Source organism: Setaria italica, chromosome IX, assembly GCF_000263155.2.
Source record: "Setaria italica strain Yugu1 chromosome IX, Setaria_italica_v2.0, whole genome shotgun sequence".
In the NCBI taxonomy this organism is placed as follows: domain Eukaryota; kingdom Viridiplantae; phylum Streptophyta; class Magnoliopsida; order Poales; family Poaceae; genus Setaria; species Setaria italica.
Window position 1 is genome coordinate 7,148,327 of NC_028458.1, and position 21,636 is coordinate 7,169,962.

Genomic DNA, 21,636 nt, shown 5'->3' on the forward strand with positions numbered 1-21,636 from the left:
TATGCCAATTCTTGCAAGTGGTGGTGACCATGCCACCCCTCGACTTCTACTGAGAACTAAGCATGGCTAAGCAATTATATCAAAATTTCTAGCATTCATACTTTTACTAAATAAGTTGGACTAATACCAAGAGTTGACATTTCTAATAGGTTCTACTCATCGCATATGTCTAGATAGAGTTAAACCCATGCACAACCATTAGTAAATAATAGCATTTCACATTTAGAAAATAGAGTTGAGATACATAGGTGCCTGCTTGAGATTGGTGCTTCAAGAATGCAACACTCCGGAACATCATCTACGAGATTAGATGAATGCATGAATTAGAAAGGATGACATGAATGTATATGCATAAGAGATGCAATGACTTATAAAAAGTAATAGATAACATGGTTCAAGATCATCAATCAAACAAGCAAAGATTGGAATTAAGGTGCGCAAGCAATTGCATAGGTTGAAGGTGTGCACACAAATATTCACACAAGTGCACATAGCATTACAAGACAAGTTATGACATGAGAATGCAATCAACACTAGTTAAACAAGTTTAGACAATCCAATAATTAATGGATAGCTAGCACATCACATCTTTGTTAAGAGTAATAACATCACTTTTTAAATGAGAATCTAGCTTTGTACTTAATTAAGACAAGCATCATTATTCTAAGTTATATTGATGAGGTTTCTAATCATAATAAAGATTGCACATTTATTTTCAACTAACAAAGGTGGGTTTATAGCTCATATGAGCACAATTGAATACCTAGGTATTTTGCAAGCAAACTAGTTCTAGAAGAAGCATATATTTAAAGTTCTACCCTTATACAATCATCTCATGAAGACCAACAATTAAAACAGCATATCATGATCATAGGTAACTAACAAGATTGGATTCATGATTTAAAAAAAAACACATATGAATTAGTAAGCATTTTACTAATTAACAAGGTTCAAACATATCTAAAACTGTACCAATCTACAAACAAATAATGCAAACAAGTACTTCCATTGGATTATACATACCAAAGATGAACTAGCAAAATTGGTTTCATAATTTTTAGACTAATAGAGAATCAACCATGCAATTAACAAGAAAAACACTCATCTAATTAAATCAGATACTTAATTAATTATTTTGTGATCAAACATATTTTTAACATGAACTAGACATCATTATGAAACCAGAAAAAATTATTTCATATTAATTCGAACTATATTCAATTTTATATGAATTATACATGGTACATGTTTATGCATTCAAACAAGCAGGGCTGACTAGTTTAGGTATGGTGTACCTGCGGACCGTCCGCTCATAGGGGGGTGGACCGTCCGCCGGTCAAGTGCAGGACGATCTCCAGAAATGCACTAGGTTTGTGTAACCTTTCGGATTGAACTGCGGACCATCCGGGGTCAAATGGCGGACTGTCCGCCATACGAAGATGGGTCGAGTAGTAGAAATGAACCGGTTCTGTGTGGATTTTGGAAGTGAACCGTGGACAGTTCGTGGGTGGGTAGCGGACCGTCCGCCATACAAATTTCTGGAGGCGCATTGTTGTGGAGAGCTCAGTGTTTTGGGTCACGATTCATGGACCGTCCACCCCTAGGCCGTGGACCGTTTGTGTGCAGCCCGAGGCTCACCGACGAGGTCACTGGTGGCAGAGCTCCGGCCACGGTTTTGGGTGCCGTTTGTTCCTACAACTTCCTAAGGATATCAGGAACTCATTTTGGGTGATAGATTTGACATGCATGCGGTCTTTGGAGCTCTAGGTCATCAATGTTGATGAAGCTATGGATGGGCTAAGGAGGTTGATCAGGGGCGAAAGAGGGATAATGAGCGGCGAGGGAAACTCACCGGTGATGAGTAGAGCACGAGCAAGGGGCTGCTTGTTGGTGTATGGTGGCGTTGGAGTAGATCGGGTCGAGCTCATCCTTGAGAGCTTGAGGAAGAGGAAGAAGAAGCTTGGGAGGGCCTTCTCCTTGGCCTCCGGCGAGGAAGAGTTGGACGAGGTGATGGAGAAGCTCGTCAGCGACGTCCTTGTGGTCCTCCGGCAACTGTGATGAGGGAGGTGGTTGGATTTGGTGTAGGAGAGGAGTTCTTCCTCCATGGTTTGGTTGGGGAAGAAAGAAGGGAGGGAGGGATAGCTTCTGGTGTGTGGGGGAGGCAGCAGGGAGAGGGGGAGGGGTCGGGTGGGGACCGTGGGATGCGTGGCACAGCTGCTCCGTGCACATGACACGCACAGGCGTGCTTCTCGCGGACCGTCCGCGAGTAAGGATGGACAGTCTGGAGAACAAAATCACGTAACATTCTTGGTTCTATACAAAAAGTTCTTTGCTCTATACTCCAAACTTGATCTTCCAAGCCTCCAAAAAATTCATAGAAAATTATGTTGATACAAAAAATCAAGAGTAACCCATTTTTCTTGAATTGGGAAGAAAAGCTATGGTAGATTTGAAGTTCCTCCCGGAATGTTATTTTTGGGTTTTCGGCTGAGGTGTTTGGCTTCAAGATGGATTCCTAAAATTCAGGAAAATCACCTAAATTCATATTTAAGGAAGAAGTGTTTTACCAAGTTATGACCAAACATATGTCCTAGTGGAAAAGAAAAGTTTCTTCACAAGGCATGCATTTTCACTTTATCCAATAATTCAAACTAAAATGCAAAAGCATCCAAACAAGCACAACATTTAGGTCATTACACTTTTCCCTTTCCTCTCCTATTTTATAGCTTCCAACACTAAACACGGTCTAAGATATGGTAATGTATTCAACAAGTCCCACAACCTCAACCAAAGAGTATCTATCATATCTGATTTTTCACCAACCCGCACATAGCATAAATTGCAAGTATATTTCTGCATGGCAAGATTACATGATCACTCAAAAACTGCTACTGCATTTATCTACTCCCTTCGATCTCGGGCTCTCGGCTATCAACACCAATAAGGATGCCATATGATGGTTGAGAGGTCGAGTATGTGGGTATGATGCACTAGCCTTTATATGCAAGTGATAACAAACCCATATGATGGTTGAGAGGTCGAGTATGTGGGTATGATGCACTAGCCTTTATATGCAAGTGATAACAAATGGTGAAATATTGATGTTGGAGTTATTTGGAAATGGGATCTTTTAGTTAGGATGAGTTATATTATTATGGCAAATGCACATGATCAAAGTCCAACAAGACTATATCATAGGAGGAAAGAAATGAACACTCGTCAATTCACCTCTCTCTAATGCATTTAAGTTTTTGAATAGGAGCGTCATAGTAAAGAATCAGAAGCATACAAAACCAGTTGTTCGAAGCTTAGAGAAGAGCGAACGAGCGAGTAGCTCGCTAGTAACACTGGCAGTGGCCAGGCTACCCACCGGCATTCGATCCCTGGTTGGGACGAGCGGTGCGGATGTCGCACAGGGACCGGGCAAAAGCTCGGTGGCACGTCTGAGACTTCTCAATAGCCCATCTACATTTGAGCGTGCGGTCTGGGCAGGTCTTACATGATGGGCTAGTGCTCCTAGCTACTTTAAAAAAAAGCTTAGAGAAGAGTGTTAATAAGAAAGAGGTTTATAGTTAAAGCAGGATCGATATGAATTGTGACAATGGTAAATGCATCTACAATGCTACTAGCCATATTATGCCACTCACTTTGTTACTGACTTATGGGTCCAGGGTTTTACTGGCATTGATGTGTCGTCCATTATAATTTGTCAAAAAGTTCAGTTTTGACCATCCAACTATTACCTTGGTTTGGTTTCGAACATCGAACTTGAAAACCGGAAATCCTTAACCACCCAACTGTTAAAATCGTTGATGTTGGACCATCTAGTGGTTTTGGTTGGTGGTTTCGTTGATGTGGGCGACACGTGACAGCAGGATCCACACATCGGTTTTATTTTCTTCCTCTTCCTCCCCCTCTCTCCCTCTAGCCACTTCTTCTTCTTGGCACCGCCGTCGTTGGCAGTCTCCTGGCGCTCGCTTCTCCAGGCGGCGGGGCTCGGGCCGCCACACCACGGCCTTGCGCCGCGCGTCACCTCGGCTCCATGTTGAGACCCTTCTCCTCCACCGGTGCCGGCACGGTTGCTTGGGCCCTCTTGCTCACTGGCGGCTACTGGAGGCTCGCGAGTGCCGAGTCGTCGTTCTCCAGCCCCACCAGGCTCGCCGGCGGCGGGTGGTCGAGGAGCACGTCGGGGGTGCTATCCGCCGGGTCCTCCAGCTCGTCCTGCAGTGCCTTCACCTGGCTCTGCAGCCCCACGATGTAGTCGATCGCGTCCTCGAGGATCGACGCGCGGTCCATCTGAACGAACAATCCAAAGATCAATTCATTCACACCCAATGAATGATTAATCAAAGAAGCATGCATCTATGGCGATTGCCGGTCGTTGAGCTTAAGCATGCATCTATGGCGATTGCCGGTCACTGAGCTTCTTCCTCTGTTTCTGCTCTGCCACCAGGTTCTTGCAATGTTGCTACTTGCTGCCGCCGCCACCCCGCCCCTGCACGTACCATCACCGTCGTCTTCGGGGTCTCCATGCAAGTCTCTCCCCTCGGACCCCGAGTCCGCGCCTCCAGCGCGCAGCGCACCGTGCTGCTCCTGCTGCGCCGCCACCACAGACGGCTCGCTCCCGGCCGCCGCGGCATACGCCCACCCCGCCTCTGCGTCGTGGACCACCCCGGGGGCGGCACCGCCAGGAACAGGTCCCCCTGCATCGGCCCTTCCCGGCTCCACGCGCCCCCATATCGGCCCTTCCCAGCTCCACGCGCCCCCATATCCCCTCTGCCAGACTCCCACGTCCGTGAGAAAGGGGAGAGAGAGCAGAGGGAGTGGTAGAAGATAATACTGACGTGTGGTTCCATTTTGCCACGTGTCATCCATATTAGCAAAACCACTTAACAAAACCGTTAGATGGTCAAATGTAAATGAGTTAGATGGTCAAACGTAAATGATTTTAAACTGTTAGATGGTCAAACGTAAATGAGTTAGATGGTCAAACGTAAATGATTTTAACAGTTACCACCTAACAAAATCGTTAAATGGTCAAATGTAAACGGTTTAACAGTTAGGTGGGTAAAGATTACTAATTTTCGAGTTTGATGGTTGAAACTAACGGGGTGTTTGACACGAGATGCTAAACTTTAGCAGGGTCACATTGAATGTTCGGATGCTAATTAGGAGGACTGAACATGAGCTAATTACAAAACTAATTGCACAGATGGAGTCTAATTCGCGAGACGAATCTATTAAGGCTAATTAATCCATCATTAACAAATGATTACTGTAGCACCACATTATCAAATCATGGACTAATTAGGCTTAATAGATTCATACCGCGAATTAGATCCTGCAATTAGTTTTGTAATTAGACTATGTTTAGTATCCAAATATTCGATGTGACAAGTGCTAAAGTTTAGCAGGGTGTATCCCCATAAGCTGACTTGGATGGCCACGTCAAAGGTTGCCGCAAACGCTGTCTCCTAAGAGAAAGAAATTTGCCGGAAACGTGAGACAGAATCTAACGTAGAAAATCCAAAACTGCCACCAAACGCGAGAAAAGTTGATTGATCACCTCCCGAACACTACACTCCTGCTGTCATCCCCTCTCCGCTCCGGCCGACCCCCGCCGCCGCCCCTTCTCCTTGCTCCAATCCAATGGCCTACGCCGCACACGTCGTGGCCAAGATCCAGCCTGCCGCCTCCCTCGCAGCGACGCCGCGGTCCAATCCCCGCCGCCCCTCCAGCCTCCGCGTAGGTGAGCGAGTTAGGCGCTACGCGTGTTTACTGCTTTGTTGTTCCATGCCGTCGGATATCTTGGCTGTGTTCCCTCTCGATCGGGATGAATCCGAGATCGATCGAGTGGCAGGAGCAACCAATAGCCTTCGTTGTGGGCGCCGGCCGCCGGCGATGCGCCGTGTACTTAGTCAAGCTGCCTGGTTGGCTGTCTCTTTCTGTCTTACCTGCCCCCACCAATGATCTGTCCTCCTCTTTTTTTTTATCACGGCAGTGGTAACCTGAGTCTTAGGACTTGGGAGTGGCGAAACAAACATTCTGCTTTTAACTTTTCCTGTTCAGTGAAGCAATCCACGCCCTTGTTCGCTGATCAGTTAATTGAATGGTCAAAGAAGTTTACGCGATTTCTTTTAGCAAGCTGTGATAACCATCACTAGAAGTTGCTATGTTAACTTTTGCCATAACAAAAATGAGAAAATCCAGAATTCACATAATTACTTTAATGTTTTCCTGTTTGTTAATTACACTTCATCATGCAGGAGCTCTCAGTGGATCCACAACAGTTCAACAGAAAAAATTTGTTGCTAAATCTGCCACCTCTGTGGTGGAAGGTGGTGATGCATTTGTTGGAGTAAAGCAAAATACTAGACCAATCATAGTCATAGACAACTACGATAGCTTCACATACAATCTATGCCAGGTAAAAACAATATTCTGTTGCATTAATGACGGATGGACTTTTTCGCACATTAAGGTAGCTTCAGATATAATTAGACTGGTGATGTGATGGCATAATTAGTGTATTAGTATTAAGGCCACCTTTCCACATTCTCTCCAATATGATGTTTACTCTTAAGACAGTACTTTCCATCTTCATTCAGAAATAATAAAAATGGAAAAACTTTTATTTTGCCCTGTTACATCCTCGGTGATGCCTTTTTACAAACATTTGAGGAATGAAGCCAGCTTAAGCAATCAAACAGTAGTTATGACATTTCTTAGAATCCTCAAGGTTTAGAACTAATAATGTAACATCAAAGTACTATAATATGCGGCTGTAAGGGGGGCCAAAAATGAATGTCTAGTGGAAAATCTTGAAAAAATATGCATTCTTGAAAGGAACAAGGTGTCACAAATATTTACAGCTTCTTCTGGATTTCAATGAAGTTTCCAAACATTTGTCTATATGCAGTACATGGGAGAGGTGGGGGCTAATTTTGAAGTTTATCGCAATGATGAGATCACCGTGGAAGAAATTAAGAAGTTGGTAGCTGTTTCTTCCTATGTAAAGTCCTACATGTCTGCATGTTGATTTCTCTTAATAAAAAAGTTATATGCAGCGTGTTGCTTGTTCTACAGGATTTCTCCTAGAGGAATACTTATCTCCCCAGGCCCTGGTTAGTCTTTCTTACTCCATATGATAATGCTAATATATGAGATGCAACAGGGTGATATTAAATCCTACTGTTTTGGCATGCCTAAGTATTCTTCATTTTCTTTTTAACAAAATTGAAAATGCAGGCACGCCTCAAGATTCAGGAATATCCTTGCAAACAGTTACAGAGCTTGGACCCTCTATACCCTTGTTTGGGGTTTGCATGGGTTTACAATGCATTGGAGAGGCATTTGGAGGTTTGTATATAAACAAGTTGTTCACTTGTTCAAACCTGTCGCGATTTTTCCTAACAAGTGTTGTATGTTTGTAGGGAAGGTTGTCCGATCTCCTTACGGAGTTGTGCATGGAAAGGGCTCCCTTGTTCATTATGATGAGAAGCTTGATGGAACTCTTTTTTCTGGTCTTCCAAAGTGAGATCCCTTATTAAGTCTTCCCTTCACTCGGGGTAATTGGTGTATAGCTTACATATGTAGGGCCTAATAAGTACTTTGATTATCGTCTTTCTTGTGTTTGGCCTTCCTCCTTATTTCCCTAGAATAGTATAGACCAACTTGCCATATGGCCTACTAGTTAGTGCCAGAGGCAATAAGCTGACATGCCTTATGTCCAAGTTAGAGCACAACAGTTAGGCTTTAATACAAAATGTGGAGAGATGATACATGATTTAAAGATAAAACATACGTCAGTATGGTGTAAAACAGCTCGACAATACAACAAAAAATATGTTGCCAATCAACAACTTGGGTTCACTAAATCTGAATCAAGTTTTTGTTGAAAGTTGTGTTGTTGGACTTATCATCCTTATACTTCCTTATTTATATCATCACAGAAGCAGAGTTGCTTATTTTTGTTCCATTATTTGCTTTACCACAAAGGGAACAAAGAAACATTGTTGAACCATCTTTATTTTCTTAGCTTTAATTAATGTGAAGCCTAGAAGTTATAAATAGTTGCATTTTCCTCCAAAAGAAAGGAAGCTAGTTTGTCTTGTTCTCTCTTTGTAGCATCCATTTAGGGCAATTGAAAATATAGAGAAGTATAAAATATTTTTTTCTTAACATTTGAGCTTCAACATTACAGGAGGGAAGCTTTTACTAACTCCTCTGAAATGGAGATTTTTTTTCTTGTTAAAAAAGAACTCCCTGTTTTCAAGATGCATCTTTCACTGCTAATTTAGATTTTTGGATCAGAATATTTTAACCTCAGTTACATACAAAAAAGTACAATAGGATACATACATTTTCGACAAAGAATTTGCTCATTTCATTCATGTGAGTACCCTAATGGTCATGTTGAAAAGGAAGAAACACTTTAGTTGCAACAGGCTAAAGCTTCATTTGGAGATGCTGCCTAGCTATTAGCAATTTAGCATTGAGGCTTTTATGCAAAAGACTGATCGCTTGTCCTGTAGCCCATTCCAAGCCGGAAGGTACCACAGCCTTGTAATTGAAAAGGGTAGCTTTCCGCGTGATGCCCTGGAAATTGTTGCATGGACAGATGATGGGTTGATCATGGCTGCTCGCCACAGGAAATACAAACATATTCAGGTTTGCGCACATGTCCTTTTTAGTGTAATCCTAAGCATCATGTAACCCAGGAATTTGTGTTTGCTACTGTGTTTATAAGTTGCTTTCGATAAAATAAAATTCCTCTTCTGTTGCCTTGTGATTTTGTCGGCTCTCACAAAAAGACCAAAATTGGTGCATAACTGGGATTCTGGGAATCTATATAACCCTTGAGGCCTTTGAAACATGTCATCCTTTTTGAGATGGAAACATGTCATCCTTTTTTAGATGGAAACATGTCATCCTACTACTTACCTGTTCAGCAGCACAAGTTTTCTTCTTCCAGGCTCACCTCTGGGCTATTATAATTTATTAGCACACAATCCATAACTAAATAGCCAAGGGGAGCAGATTAGATTTGTTGAATTTTAGTTTGCCCTTGGTAGTATGCATAGGTTGCTTGAATTCGGCCGTCTATGAGCAAAACTAGTAGACTTATGATTGGTGTTTTAAGCAGAGCCGCCATTTATATGCATTCTGGCAGTATGCTTGTCGACACCATTGCTGTTATTTACTATAGAAACTCCTACTTCTTTGAAGTTCTTAATTTTTATTTTTCAAAAAAAAGTTCTTAATTTTATTTTTTTTAAACCAACCGTGTTTCAATCTGTCTCATCCTTATAATGTTTATGAATGTAGACAGTGGAAAACGCATGGTCTTTTCTTTTACGTGCCACCACCCTCCCTTTCGAATTTACATCGTGAACATTCAATTATGCAGGGCGTGCAGTTCCATCCAGAGAGCATCATAACCACTGAAGGGAGGTTCATGGTCAAGAATTTCATCAAGATTATTGAAGGCTATGAAGCATTGAACTGCATTCCATGATTCGTCTAGTTGGAAGCAGCATGCATATGTGGTGACTGTAAAATGCTGTAACTATATATATTCTGGTCTCCCATCAGCGTATTTCCGCTGGTGCTGGAACATGTAAACTTCAGTTGCCCACGTTCAGATGTCGTCACTGGTCACAACACTCCATGCCGAACTACTGTACATGTTCGCACATTTGGGTCACATTACAATCATTGGACATGCCGAACTACTGTACATGTTCAATTAATTAGTTACCACTCTAAATCCCAGCGAACAATTCGGTGCAAGTTCTTTCTTGAAATAAGAATTCAGTAGTGGATTTTGAAACTCCATCCCTATTCGCGGCTGTCAGGCATGTGCAATGTACCAGAAAGAATGTTATAGACAGAACAATTTCACACCAAAATTCTGTGCTATGTTCGGCACTGCTTTCTGAAAGAAATTGGAGGAAAGCACTCTGTAACAGCGGCCACGCAAGTAAAGCAACAATGAGAATAGCTAAGGAAAAGAACAGTCTAGGAGCCTAGGACGACTCATACAATTTTCAGAGGAGACAGTCATAAGATACAACACAGAGCAGCACCCCGGGCAGCACAAATGTTAATAGAACCTAATGGCTAAATATCAGGCTAATAACATTTGGTTTTTACAACTGTGATGCCATAAAACTGGGCAAATCATAAATAGGATAGCATAAAGCATGGGGTGCAGTAACAGTAACACCACTGTACAACAGTCTTTCCTGAAGCTCCTAGACATCAGACCAGATTTGCAAACCATGAATCTGCCTTGACTCTTTGGGATGACAATCTTAGTTGGTCACGAAATGGTACCTGGAGTCCACAAAGCTCTCAACATCCCAGAGGAAGGATCCGAAAGTAACAGCCTCTAGGATCAGCCTTCTCAGCCCGGCGAAGCTGATCCTAATATGTTCGTCCTTGGAAGAATCAACTGTGCCTTCAGGTGTAATCACAACCTCTGGTTTCCCAAAGAGTGCCTCTGTGTGCTTCTCGATAATGCCAAAGGCCTCTTTTGACCTAACCGTTGCATACCTCTGTAGTGTGTCTGAATCAAATGACATGACATACGATCTAAGGCGGCAAGGCTTGATAGATTGGCTAGGCCCTCCTGTGCTGAAGTTAGGTGAGGTCCATGAGGCCATCTCCGGATGAGAGCTAGAAGCCTGAGTTGAGGGCATTGAGTCCGTCGTCATAACTTGATTCAAAGCATCGTCTTCCTCTTCTGATCCCCAAGGGAGGCTCTTCATCGACTTCTCGAGCTGAAATCTCTGATCGACTCTCTTGAGGAAATAACCATACATCACAGATGCAGCATAGACTTGGCCAACTCGAAGCTTACTTATGGCCGCAATGGTGGCATCACCTTGACGCTGCCCCAGAATGAGATCAAGATGGTTCTCAATCATTTCATAGGCCTCGGGCGAGTGCAAACGCTGAAGCCTTTCTTCCACAGTTTCTGCCCACTGGTCAACTCTTCCAGAAGAATCAATGGAGTGCGAGAGAGCTGGAACCAAAGAAACACCAGCTTCAACAAACTTCTGAACAACCAGTGCGTAGAGTATCTCCTCCAAGGCCCTTCTCCGCTCCTTTTCCTTTACTTCAGCAATCCGCCTATTTCCAGGAAAAAAACGGGGGAAATTAGCCAGGAGTTTTCCAACTGTCCAACTCACATGAAACTATTAGTTCATTATTAGAAGTAACCAAGATTAAACTTTCAGATGTAACTAGGAATATTCCCCCTTTTATAGGAAGCTATCAGGTGTAACTAGAAATACTCCCGTGTCATAGGAAGCTAAAGTATGACTCAAGAAACAATTCTAAGTGACAATTATTATGAACTATGATAGCTCCATCACAATCAAACAGGCAAGAATAATTTTTGTCTTTTCCACTCTATGCATAATACAATTGACGATCACTTCGTATATGATATGGCCATCTCCCCAAATATTTCTAGATTTATTTTAACAGCACATAATGTTTAAGGAGGTCAACAGGCATCCATAAACTACTCCCTCGGTCCCAAATTACTATTCGTTTTGACTTTTCTAGGTGCATAGCTTTTGATATGCACCTAGATATATAGTATGTCTAGATTCATTGCAAAAGTTATGTATCTAGAAAAGCCCAAACGAATAGGATTTTGGGACGGAGGGAGTACAAGATTTAATCTGCGCTGGATGCAACCTGTCAGCTGGCCTTAATAGCTTGACAGTAATACAATTCCTATGCGACAGTCTGTTGCGGTTGGTCTCTTGATATGCAATCTGATAACTCAGAATAAATATCCTTACCAAAACCATATCCTCTTACAGCTAGGTGCACCGTAAGTAACAAGAGCAACGAACTCAGTGACGAAAAAACACAATTACCTGTACAGCACCAGGTCGCCACTTGCTGGAGCCGGCTTCTCACCTGCACCGCTCTCCTTGTCCTTGTCTTTCTCAGCCTCGCGGTCGGTCTGGAGCTGCTGGAGCTGCTGCTCGGCGGCGGCGGGCAGGAGGTGCGGGTGCGTGTGCAGGATCTGCGAGAGGAGCTGCCCCGCCGGCGATTCCATCCTGAGCGGCGCGATCGACGAGGACGGCGGCAGGGACTCCGAGGGGGACCAGGAGGCCCTGACCACACTACTTCGCCTCTTGGTCCTAGAGTTGAGCTGCTGCCGCTCGAGACCATGCGCGTAACGAGCAAAAGCATCAGGCAACCACCCCATTTCCATGCTCAAACGAATCATACATGACAAGCCGAATCTCGAGAAGATATAAAATGAACAGATTGCATGATAATCACATCAAAACCAAGCAGGGTGAAATCCTTCCTCCGCAAGCAAGGATACAAAAAAAAAACAGGAAATGGATAAGCCCGCCACAAAGAAGTTAGAGATAAGATCCAACTTATTTTTCATCATTCTAATAATAGAAGTCTACACCCGTTTAGACACAAAGCTTTCACCGTAACAGGGAACCAGAAGCTCCTCCCTACCTTGGAGCCGAAGGCGAAGCCGCGCCTCCGGTCGAAGTGGAGCGAGCTCGCGCCCGGCGCCGCGGGCCGCCGCGAGGGGCCGGCGGCGGCGGCGGTGGGCGACCTGAGCGCCGCGGCTGCTGCTGCCTCCATAGCCGTACTGCGCGAATCTGGACGGAGCACGCGCGAACTCGGGGAGTCTGGGGTTGCGTAATTGGGGATTTTCTCTGGCTCTGCGGTGGTTGGTTGGAGACTGGGGCCTTGTTTAGTTGGCCAATTTGGGAGGTGCCAAATTACTGTTACAGCACTGTAGCACACTGTAGCGTTTCGTTTGTATTTGTGAATTATTGTCCAAATATTGACTAATTAGGCTCAAAAGATTCGTCTCGTAAAGTACAACAAAACTGTGCAATTACTTTTTAATTTCATCTACATTTAGTACTCCATGCATGTACCGCAAGTTTGATGTGATGGGGAATCTTCTTTTTGCATAGTGTCAAAGTTGGAAGTTGGGAGTAACTAAACATGGCCTGGGGAATTCGTTGAGTCGAGCAGAGGTTTTGGGGCGCCCGGTTATATAGTGGGGTTGGCCGCGCTTCGCTGGGGGTCAGAGCACGCGGACGGAAACGAAACAGCTGTCGCCGACGCGCCGTGTCCTTCTTCTCGCGTGTTAGAACAGGTGGCAATATGATTTTCTGTTCTTTTTTCCTGGTCTATTTTTTTCATGTGAAAGAGATGTAAAATTCCAACGAGGGAAAAATAAAGTACGTTACGTACACGCAGGCTGGAAAATTACGGGTGATGATGGAGCAAGTGGCACGGTACGCACCTCTGGTTCGCATGCTAAGGCTCGGCTTGCAATTCGCAACTTTCACCAAACTAGCAAGATGGTTTGTGCAATTTTTTTTGGGAATACTGTATTTTTTAAGATGGCTTGCTTTTAATTTTTAATTTAACAAATAACTCATATTAACCGGTGAATAACTTACTCTGGCTTACCTGTTCTTATAATCTCAAAACTGCGAAACTAGTATCTTGTCTTTCCATGCCTATCGAGCACAGAAATTTTAGATGAAACAGTCTAATCTGCGGAGGAGTTTGCCACTCCAATGGTGTTAGCAGTTTATATGTTTATTGGTTGCCCCATGGAAGAAACCCATGATGTTCTAGAAGTAATTAGAAGGTGTTCGTGGTTTTTTTTTCTTTCTTTTTTTCTTTTTTTTCCGAGACAGCGATATGAACATCATGTTACTGATTCTTATGTTGGCACTTGGCAGCATTTGCCGTCTCGTTCGAGGCCCCATTCCAAGTGAAACTCCATACGCTAGTTTTGAAGTGGGCGTGTTTTGGAGGAGGTGGTTAAATTTTAGCCCCCATCACATCGAATGTTTGGACACTAATTAGGAGTATTAAATCTAGACTAATTACACAACCCTTAGGCTAAATCGCGAGACGAATCTATTTAGCCTAATTAGTCCATAATTTGACAATGTGGTGCTACAGTAACCATTCGTTAATGATAGATTAATTAGGCCCAATAGATTCGTCTCGTGATTTAGCCTAGGGTTCTGCTATTAGTTTTGTAATTAGCTCATATTTAATCCTCCTAATTAACATCCAAACATCCGATGTGACAGGACTAAAGTTTAGCTCCCATCTCCCAAACACCCCGTTAGATGATGACACCCGTTGCACCTGCCAATTCCATCCTTGAGGCGCACTCAATGTCAAGGCAAAGGTACTAATTAGACGAGGGCAAAGTTCCCAGCAACTAGTTCCTACACGTACGGACGTACCACCTTAAGCTCATTTGGTGACTACTGATCAGCATTTTCCATTCTTCCTGGCAAAGCTGATTTCAGAGAGCTATATACTGGCTGGATTAGCTACCATGTGCGACCAAGAGATTATCAAAAGGAATGTATAATTGTGATCACAAAGCTATATATACGGGCTGGATTAGCTACTGTGTGATTTTCCTTTTCAAGTACCAGTGTGTATTTGTATATGAATATATGACGTTTCTGTTTTGCGAGGACATACTTCTGTTTATCTGATGCTGACAGCCAAGTCACTCTGAATCTGGACGCCGGCGCATTGGCAGTTTGGCACACAGATCCTTTTTCTGCCCCCAAACACATCGCCAGAGATGCATCCACTCCACGGCTCCACGTAGCCTCCAGAGGGGTCTCCAACTCCCCGTGGACTAGCACAGATTCCTCGTGACCCGGCAGCTCCACGGCCTCACGATGCATCCCCAGCTGAACTCACCGTCACCACACGCCCAGCGCAGCGTAGCGTGCTCCTCCGCTCGCCCAGTCGCCCAGCGTCTCGCGCCGGCAACCGACGAGATCACCGGCGGAAAGAAAAGATCTTCCCCCCTCCCGGCTTGTTTCCTTATCTGATTCGTGCCCTGCACCACTGAACCTGTCCGCTTGTCCTGTGCGCGTGTGGAGATCGCGGAGGGTGACGTGGGCTCGTTGGTTGCTCTCCGGCACGGACGCGAAGCCAGCCGCGGGCCGCGGGCCGCGGCTGCCGGTGCCCCTGAGGTTTTTTTTTTGCCTCGCCTGGTCTGGCGGCGAACCGCTAGGTCGACGTGCAGACACGCCGCCGGAGAGAAGGCCAGGATCCATTGCCGCTTGTGTGATCGTGTCGTGGACGTGCTCCTACCGGCAGTATTTTCTTTTTTTTTGGCTTTTCTCCCCTTTTAGTTAGGGCTATCTGAATTCGCATCCTTCATGTTTCAGGATGATGTTGAGCTTAACATCCTTTTTAAGACCATGTTTCTCTCTTTTTCAAAGAGATAATGTTCCAGAAGTGTGGGCTTGCATTAGGCCTCAGAGTTGGCCCATAACCCTTTTTGGTTCGTGTTGGTTCAAGTTTCATGGCTCCATAGTCACTTGCAGAGTCCAGGCAACTTGCAGGGACAGGGAGATTCCCCTTGCACATTTTGACATGAATGAAATGGCATAATCTAAAGAGTCTTTCTTATCAGTGCCATCCTAATTCATATCCATAATATGGAAATGAATTGAGCCAATTACATCAACTTATGTAGGTGATTACCATACATGACAGATGCCAATGCAAAAACTACTCAGATTGCTGCACCGCACGTCCGCACCCAGCGAGCATGCCTGCCTTCTTCAACGGACTAAACTGGAGCAGAAAAATCGTGGAAGCTGTACAACAAAACTCTGCTCGAAGTTCATCAGCACGCGTGCAGCTCCAACGACAGCAGCGCAGGCCGCCACACTACGTGCTATAAACAGGGTCCCCTGCCAATACAATACATGTACACGACGGCTGCACCGGCAGACCCAGCACCGGTCCGTGCTGCGTGCTGCCTTGACCTCGTGCTCCTCCTCACCGCAGGCTTGAGCCGGCGCTCAGCCCGGAAGAACCACGGCTCTGGACGGGTTTTCTTCCGGATCGGAATCATCAGATCGCGTCCTCGGTTAGGGAATTACAGAATGGAAGAGAACGGCTGCCTCGTTTCACAATCAGAGCTCCCAGTGCACACCAGGATGCATCACTCCGGTGTTAGCTTGACATGTTGCCAGGGTCCAAGAACTTCTGCACCGCCTGGAAGAGCTGCTTCTCCTCGAAGGGTTTCGTGACGTACCCATCCATCCCGCACTTCGTGCACTCCTCGTGGGTGGCTTGGATGACATCGGCTGTCATTGCAAGGACCGGCAAGTGCCATTTCACCGCCCTTGTCGCGCCGTCTGCTTCTGAATCATCACCGGCGTCTGCCTGCTCCTCATTCACCTTCGCTTCCATTGCACGTATTTGCCTGGTCGCCTCAAACCTGGTGTACAAAGTAGTTGAATGTTTGACTTCAACCAAAACAAGAGAGTGACAAGGGAAAACAACACGCCCAAGTTCACATGCGAAAGCTTGAGTAGCAAAACTTACCCGTCCATTTCAGGCATCTGAATGTCCATAAGGCAAAGATCAAACTTATATGGGACTTTTAGGAGGGCTAGAGCATCTTTTCCACTCTCCACGCACTCCACCTTTGCTCCAAATTTCTTTAATGTGCCAGCAGCCACTCTAAGGTTTACCTTGTTGTCATCAACCACCAATATGCTCTTGCCAAGAAGCAACCCACGAAGAGAACCTGTGCTGTCGCGTTTCTCATGGTTCGGCTGTGTCTGTGTGATACCAAGTGCTTGGAATAGACAAGCGGCAAGTGTGCTTGCTTTCAGAGGCTTGGTGATCACAGAATCAACTGCATAGTTTGCTTTCAATTTGTCTGATTCTGCAGCTGCGAGAAGGATAATTTTGGGTAATACGGGTTTGTGACCATTCTGCTTCATCTCCAGGAGTCTAGATCGTAGGGAAACATCCATCTTTGAGCTCCATGAATCACTTTCAATCAACAGCATGCATGGTAGCTTCGTGCTGCATGATGAATTTGGAACTAGTTAGATTCAAGAAACACGAAAGAAAATGCATGTCAAAATTATGATAGCTAAAATTAATTTAGTAGCCATCTGCACAGTGCAGCTCCAAAGTGCAAAAACTGCATTTTCTCAGAAATATTTAGTAGCCATTTGAGCTGTAACATTAACTACAGCTCAAAGTAGCAAAGATACAAATCGAAAGCAAATCCAACACCATGAATTCGGTAATTAGAACTGAAATGAACTAACTAGTACTGCTTTGAAGCAATCAATACGCCTACGATCATTCTTGTGCAACTACAATTGTTGCGAGACAAATATATTTTTTCCAAAAGATGTCTCATGCATGTAAGTATGCAACCAGACAGCATGGTATACTATTCCTACATGTACTCAAGATGGTAGCTCAATCACTTCAGCATTTTAACTTGTATAGAGCACGTAGGAAAGAGAGGTACCTGGTTAGGGAATGGCCATTTCTCCCAAACAACACACCAAGAGCCAGTTCAGTGGTAGCGACAACTTCGGAGGTAATTCCCAGCCTTTGCAAGTGATACTTAGTTACGGTAGCTCTTACTGGTCTTCTATCAACCAACAGTGCAGATAAACCTTGAAAACTGGATGGAAGAGGGTGCAACATGACAGGCTTACTGTCACTAATAGCTCTTCTGTCACATCTTTGGAGAACTGCAGTAAATGTGAATGTGCTGCCAACATGGGGTCGGCTGACAAAGTTTATCTGACCGCCCATTATTTCAACAAGACATTTGCTGATGCTCAGTCCAATTCCAGTACCACCGTATGTCCTAGAAGTTGAACTATCAGCTTGCATGAAAGGCGTGAACACCTTGCCTTGGGCATCCAATGGTATACCTATCCCTGTATCTTCGACACTTACTACGAGAGTCACTTTATCAGATACATTTTCATAGGGCATCTCATTTTTCTCATAAGAAAGCAAAAGCTTGAAGTTTTCCCAACTATTTCGGCTATCAGCCGCTTCAAAACCACTTAGTGTGTTGCGAGAAACACTGGTTGCTACGGCAGTTGTCTCATCTTTATGTCCATTCATCCCATTTGCAACTGGTTCAACTTTGGCTTCTGTTGCAAGATTTGAGTGATCTGCCAGATGAACTTGTACAAAAATATGTCCCCGTTCTGTGAACTGTCAGTGCAAAAGAATTATCAATCATAAACTTATGGTGGCAACAAACTCAAGAGTGCTAATAATTAAACAATGCACTACATTTTTAGCTAAAACTGAACGGTTCCATCAACGGCCTTCATTTCCTTAATCATGCTTGGAAGAAAAGATCATGCAAACTTACCTTAATTGAGTTGCCCACTAAATTTGTAATTATCTGTCGAAACCTTCCGGGATCACCCAACAAGATTTCAGGAACTCTTTCCGATACATATACAGCAAGCTACGATTTTGCAGAGTAAAAGGGTATTAGTACGGATAGAACAAAAATTAGACATGCAGAATGCACAATTCTACGAACGTTTGTTCATGGAAACTGGGTACAGCAAGAGATGCTGAGGCAAATAATGCATGGTACATGGTAATGCCATGTTGACTGATGTTGTTTGTACAAATGTTATTGAGCTAAGAAGAACCAACCTCAATTCCCTTCTCTCTTGACTTTGAAGAAAATAACGAAATGACATCATCAAGGATGGATCTCAGATCAAATGGTACAGACTCAAGATCCAACTTTCCAGCTTCAATTTTCGCTCTGTCGAGCACTTCATTAATCAGGGATATTAAAGCCTTTCCACAGACTTGAGCGGTTTGTGCATAATCCCTCTGGGTAGACTTTAGGTCTGTGTCTAACAGCATGTCAAGCATTCCTACAAAACCAAGAAATAGGATAAATCACTAAATTTCCTCCTAAGAATGAGCTACATTGACAACAAGCTGAATGTGTTGTAGGATCGAAAAAAATACCTAGGACACCATTCATGGGCGTTCTGATCTCATGAGAAACAGTTGCAAGGAACTACCATTGACAAACAAGAGTCTTTTAGATTCCAAAAGAAAATTGCACCTACAAACTTACGACATAAAAAAATACAACAAACTTAAACCTGAGATTTAGCAACATCAGCTGCTTCTGCCCGCTTTTTCAGCTCCTCCATCTTTCGGCAATCTTCCTTAACATTATCATAGCGACTCCAAGCAGCATAGAGTATGTAGCCCACAAGCATAAATATGACAAATACACCAGATGGGGTAGTAATTGCAGACCATGGGACATGAGGCTTGTTTCTGTATCTGTTCAGATTGTGGATAGTGGGATGTAAAATTAGATTCTGCTAAAATACAATATGTAATTTTTTAGGAACTCAATATGACATACGCAAACATTTACCTGCAAATCATATGGTGCTTTCTGTATGGGTCGCCAAAATCTAGCATGCAGATGTGCGATGGTGAGGGGTTACCAAGAGGAACTTCGGATCCATACATGACAAGAGGGTTTGAGTTGTTTGTGACATCATAAACATTTACCACCAGTTCCTGATTGCCAGCTAGCTGCCTCAACAAATTTTCCACTAATGATTCTACATCAAAAGCTCCCCCAAGGTACCTGTCAAAATAAATAGCAAAATTATTCTCGAAAAAATAATAAACATCAAATTTTAGAGAAGCCATTTTACCCATTGCGTACTTCAAATACCAAATGTGAATAGTTATGCATTTAAATCTTTTGATTTTGTGACATGACCTGGTAATGTGTGAGGTGAAGTAACCCAATTACAGTTGAAGCCATTTATGCAGGCCCCATGTTTTGCTCGCCCCCACCCCCAATAGACTCAATTTTGGACTGCCACATCAAAATCCAACAGCATTACACACACACCTCTTCTTGATCCCTTCGCCTTGTCCCGCCATGGTGCTTTCCTCCACCGGATCCATGGCCACCGCTATGGTAACCCGTCTTCCATGGGCTGTTAATGAGCTGCCCCTGCTCCTACCCTGCACGCCACTACTACTCCGACACAGCCTCACTGGTCACAGCCCCACTCTTCACCTGCTGCCACCACCAGGCTGGCCAGCTTCCCTAGTCGTCCTTCTAAGCCTGGAGCCCTGGAAGCACATTCACTAAGCCCCTAACCCAAATCCCAAAACCCTAACTTCCCTGGAGCCTTGGTGGAGAAAACCCCTTCCCCCAACCATAACCCTGACCTTGCTAAAGCTCGCTTGCAGCTTTGGAGAAGAGGGTGGAGAGAGGGTAAGAAGAGTTGGTTACTTGGTTTGTAAGAAAATCACACGACACCAGTCAATTATAGAAGTCCCGTTTCTTTATGAGTATCTCACATACTCTGTCTCACTTCCACTTCTAGTCACTGAGGTATGCTTTAGAGTTTACCCGGCGCCCAGTGACAGTGAGAACCATAGGCTTTTCACCACAAAAACATCTTACTCGCATAAATTTTGCAGCGTATGAACAGCCACAGCCCACAGGCAGTGGATTCTGCGCAGGCGAGGAATGAACTGCATGGAGAAAAGGCTTCTGAAAAAAAAACGGAGATAAATCTCACCCAGCGGTGGCCGTAACACGATCCTCCTCCTTGGCATCAGATGGAAGATCATCGCGATAAACAGGAAAAGTCAGTACAACACCCAGGTGGTTCGACATGAGCCGGAACGGTCTCGTGAGAACCGCCTTCCCTGATGCTCTTGACCTCAAAATGTTCTCACGGTCCTCCTGCGTCACAGAAACACACTCAAGTTCAGAACCAACACCAGCAGAGAACAATTACTGTAGCCCAAGAAACGAAACGGGAGGCGGCGCCGCAGACCTCGCCGGACATCATGTCGAGCCCCTCGATGTAGGAGACGGTCTCCTGCGAGTAGATGACCGGCGCGTACTCGTCCTGCACCGGGGACGGCTCGTGCTTCATTGTCTTGATGATCCACCCCTGCTGGCGCTCGAAGCTCTCCCTGTCGGCGTGCACCACCCGCTGCGCGTACGCCACCCCGCTCAGCAGCGGCCGCTCGAACGACGTCCTGGCGGTGTAGTCCGCGAACGTGTCCTGCAGAAGAAATCACCCGAAAATAAGGCCCGCAGCCGACAAAGAAATCAGCCGAACAGCAATCTGCATCGACAAATCGCACGCACGCACGCGCGCGCACAAAAAAAACAGCAAAGAGAATTCCATTTAAGAAGTGGCGCAAGGCACGGTCTGCGCACAGTAGCCTATGCCACCAGGGGAACCATGGACTTGACAGTAATTAAATGAAGTGGAAAGAGCAGAGACCAGGAGCAGCAGAGGCAGAGCAAAGTACTGCTACATGGTCGAGGTGTTATGGCAATGGAAGGAGCAGCAAGGATTTCCAGAGGCGGCGAGACACGCAATTAACTGCGCGCGCAGAGCAGAAACCACAAAATCGCAGCAGTAGAGCAGGACAGGAATAGAGCACGTAGAGAGGAGCCGCGACGAGAGGCTCGGTTCGGCGAGGGAGAGGGCGGGCGGACCTGGTCGAGCGCGGGCGGGTGCTTCTCGTAGTGGAAGGTGGCGACGAGGATGGCGAGGGCGTGGACGTGGTTGACGGAGACGGCGAACTGGTCCTGCAGCATGCGCGCGCGCTCCTCGCACATGCTGACGAGCCCCTCCTCGGCCTTGCGCATCGCCGCGCGGCGGAAGCGGTAGTGCAGCCCCGTCCAGACCGACGCCGCCACCAGCACCCACACCACCACCAGCACCCTGATCAGCTTCGCTTCACGCGCACCCG

The 21,636-nt window shown here is 45.0% G+C and overlaps 3 protein-coding genes across 4 annotated transcripts; 1 reads left to right on the forward strand and 2 right to left on the reverse strand.

The window, feature by feature from the left end:
- Nucleotides 1–5,509: 5,509 nt before the first annotated feature.
- On the forward strand, nt 5,510–9,832 carry LOC101780787 (anthranilate synthase beta subunit 2, chloroplastic). Its single transcript, XM_004981915.3, has 8 exons — nt 5,510–5,749; nt 6,267–6,427; nt 6,920–6,990; nt 7,087–7,124; nt 7,249–7,359; nt 7,434–7,533; nt 8,535–8,670; nt 9,410–9,832. The coding sequence occupies exons 1-8, from the start codon at nt 5,650–5,652 to the stop codon at nt 9,515–9,517; spliced, it is 825 nt and encodes a 274-aa protein (XP_004981972.1). The 5' UTR covers nt 5,510–5,649; the 3' UTR covers nt 9,518–9,832.
- Nucleotides 9,833–9,983: 151 nt separating this feature from the next.
- LOC101781190 (UV-B-induced protein At3g17800, chloroplastic) lies at nt 9,984–12,727 on the reverse strand. Of its 2 annotated transcripts, none has more exons than XM_004981916.4 (3): nt 12,505–12,727; nt 11,898–12,181; nt 9,984–11,136 (listed from the first exon to the last, which is right to left on the reverse strand). In XM_004981916.4, exons 1-3 carry the CDS (start codon nt 12,634–12,636, stop codon nt 10,317–10,319), a joined length of 1,236 nt encoding a protein of 411 aa, XP_004981973.1. In that variant the 5' UTR covers nt 12,637–12,727; the 3' UTR covers nt 9,984–10,316. The 2 variants fall into 2 exon arrangements, with proteins under 2 accessions (XP_004981973.1, XP_004981974.1); XM_004981917.4 differs by having other exon boundaries at nt 11,898–12,178; nt 12,505–12,718.
- Nucleotides 12,728–15,439: 2,712 nt separating this feature from the next.
- Nucleotides 15,440–21,630, reverse strand: LOC101781866 (probable histidine kinase 4). The gene is made up of 11 exons (XM_012842738.2): nt 21,380–21,630; nt 20,703–20,936; nt 20,442–20,608; nt 19,268–19,486; nt 18,984–19,170; nt 18,844–18,895; nt 18,517–18,746; nt 18,221–18,319; nt 17,351–18,057; nt 16,402–16,890; nt 15,440–16,294 (listed from the first exon to the last, which is right to left on the reverse strand). Exons 1-11 carry the CDS (start codon nt 21,530–21,532, stop codon nt 16,027–16,029), a joined length of 2,805 nt encoding a protein of 934 aa, XP_012698192.1. The 5' UTR covers nt 21,533–21,630; the 3' UTR covers nt 15,440–16,026.
- Between the last annotated feature and the right edge of the window lie 6 nt (nt 21,631–21,636).

Bases quoted from the DNA above. Each gene is read 5' to 3' on its own strand.
- LOC101780787 (XM_004981915.3), top strand. From the start codon at position 5,650: ATGGCCTACGCCGCACACGTCGTGGCCAAGATCCAGCCTGCCGCCTCC. The intron at 6,428-6,919 runs GTAAAAACAATA...GTCTATATGCAG, and splicing joins TCACATACAATCTATGCCAG to TACATGGGAGAGGTGGGGGC. The intron at 7,125-7,248 runs GTTAGTCTTTCT...TTGAAAATGCAG, and splicing joins ACTTATCTCCCCAGGCCCTG to GCACGCCTCAAGATTCAGGA.
- LOC101781190 (XM_004981916.4), bottom strand. From the start codon at position 12,636: ATGGAGGCAGCAGCAGCCGCGGCGCTCAGGTCGCCCACCGCCGCCGCC. The intron at 12,182-12,504 runs GTAGGGAGGAGC...CTCGAGCGGCAG, and splicing joins GCTTCGCCTTCGGCTCCAAG to CAGCTCAACTCTAGGACCAA. The intron at 11,137-11,897 runs GTAATTGTGTTT...TCCTGGAAATAG, and splicing joins GGCGACCTGGTGCTGTACAG to GCGGATTGCTGAAGTAAAGG.
- LOC101781866 (XM_012842738.2), bottom strand. From the start codon at position 21,532: ATGCGCAAGGCCGAGGAGGGGCTCGTCAGCATGTGCGAGGAGCGCGCG. The intron at 19,487-20,441 runs GTGAGATTTATC...TTATTTTGACAG, and splicing joins CGTGTTACGGCCACCGCTGG to GTACCTTGGGGGAGCTTTTG. The intron at 16,295-16,401 runs GTAAGTTTTGCT...TTTGTACACCAG, and splicing joins CAGATGCCTGAAATGGACGG to GTTTGAGGCGACCAGGCAAA.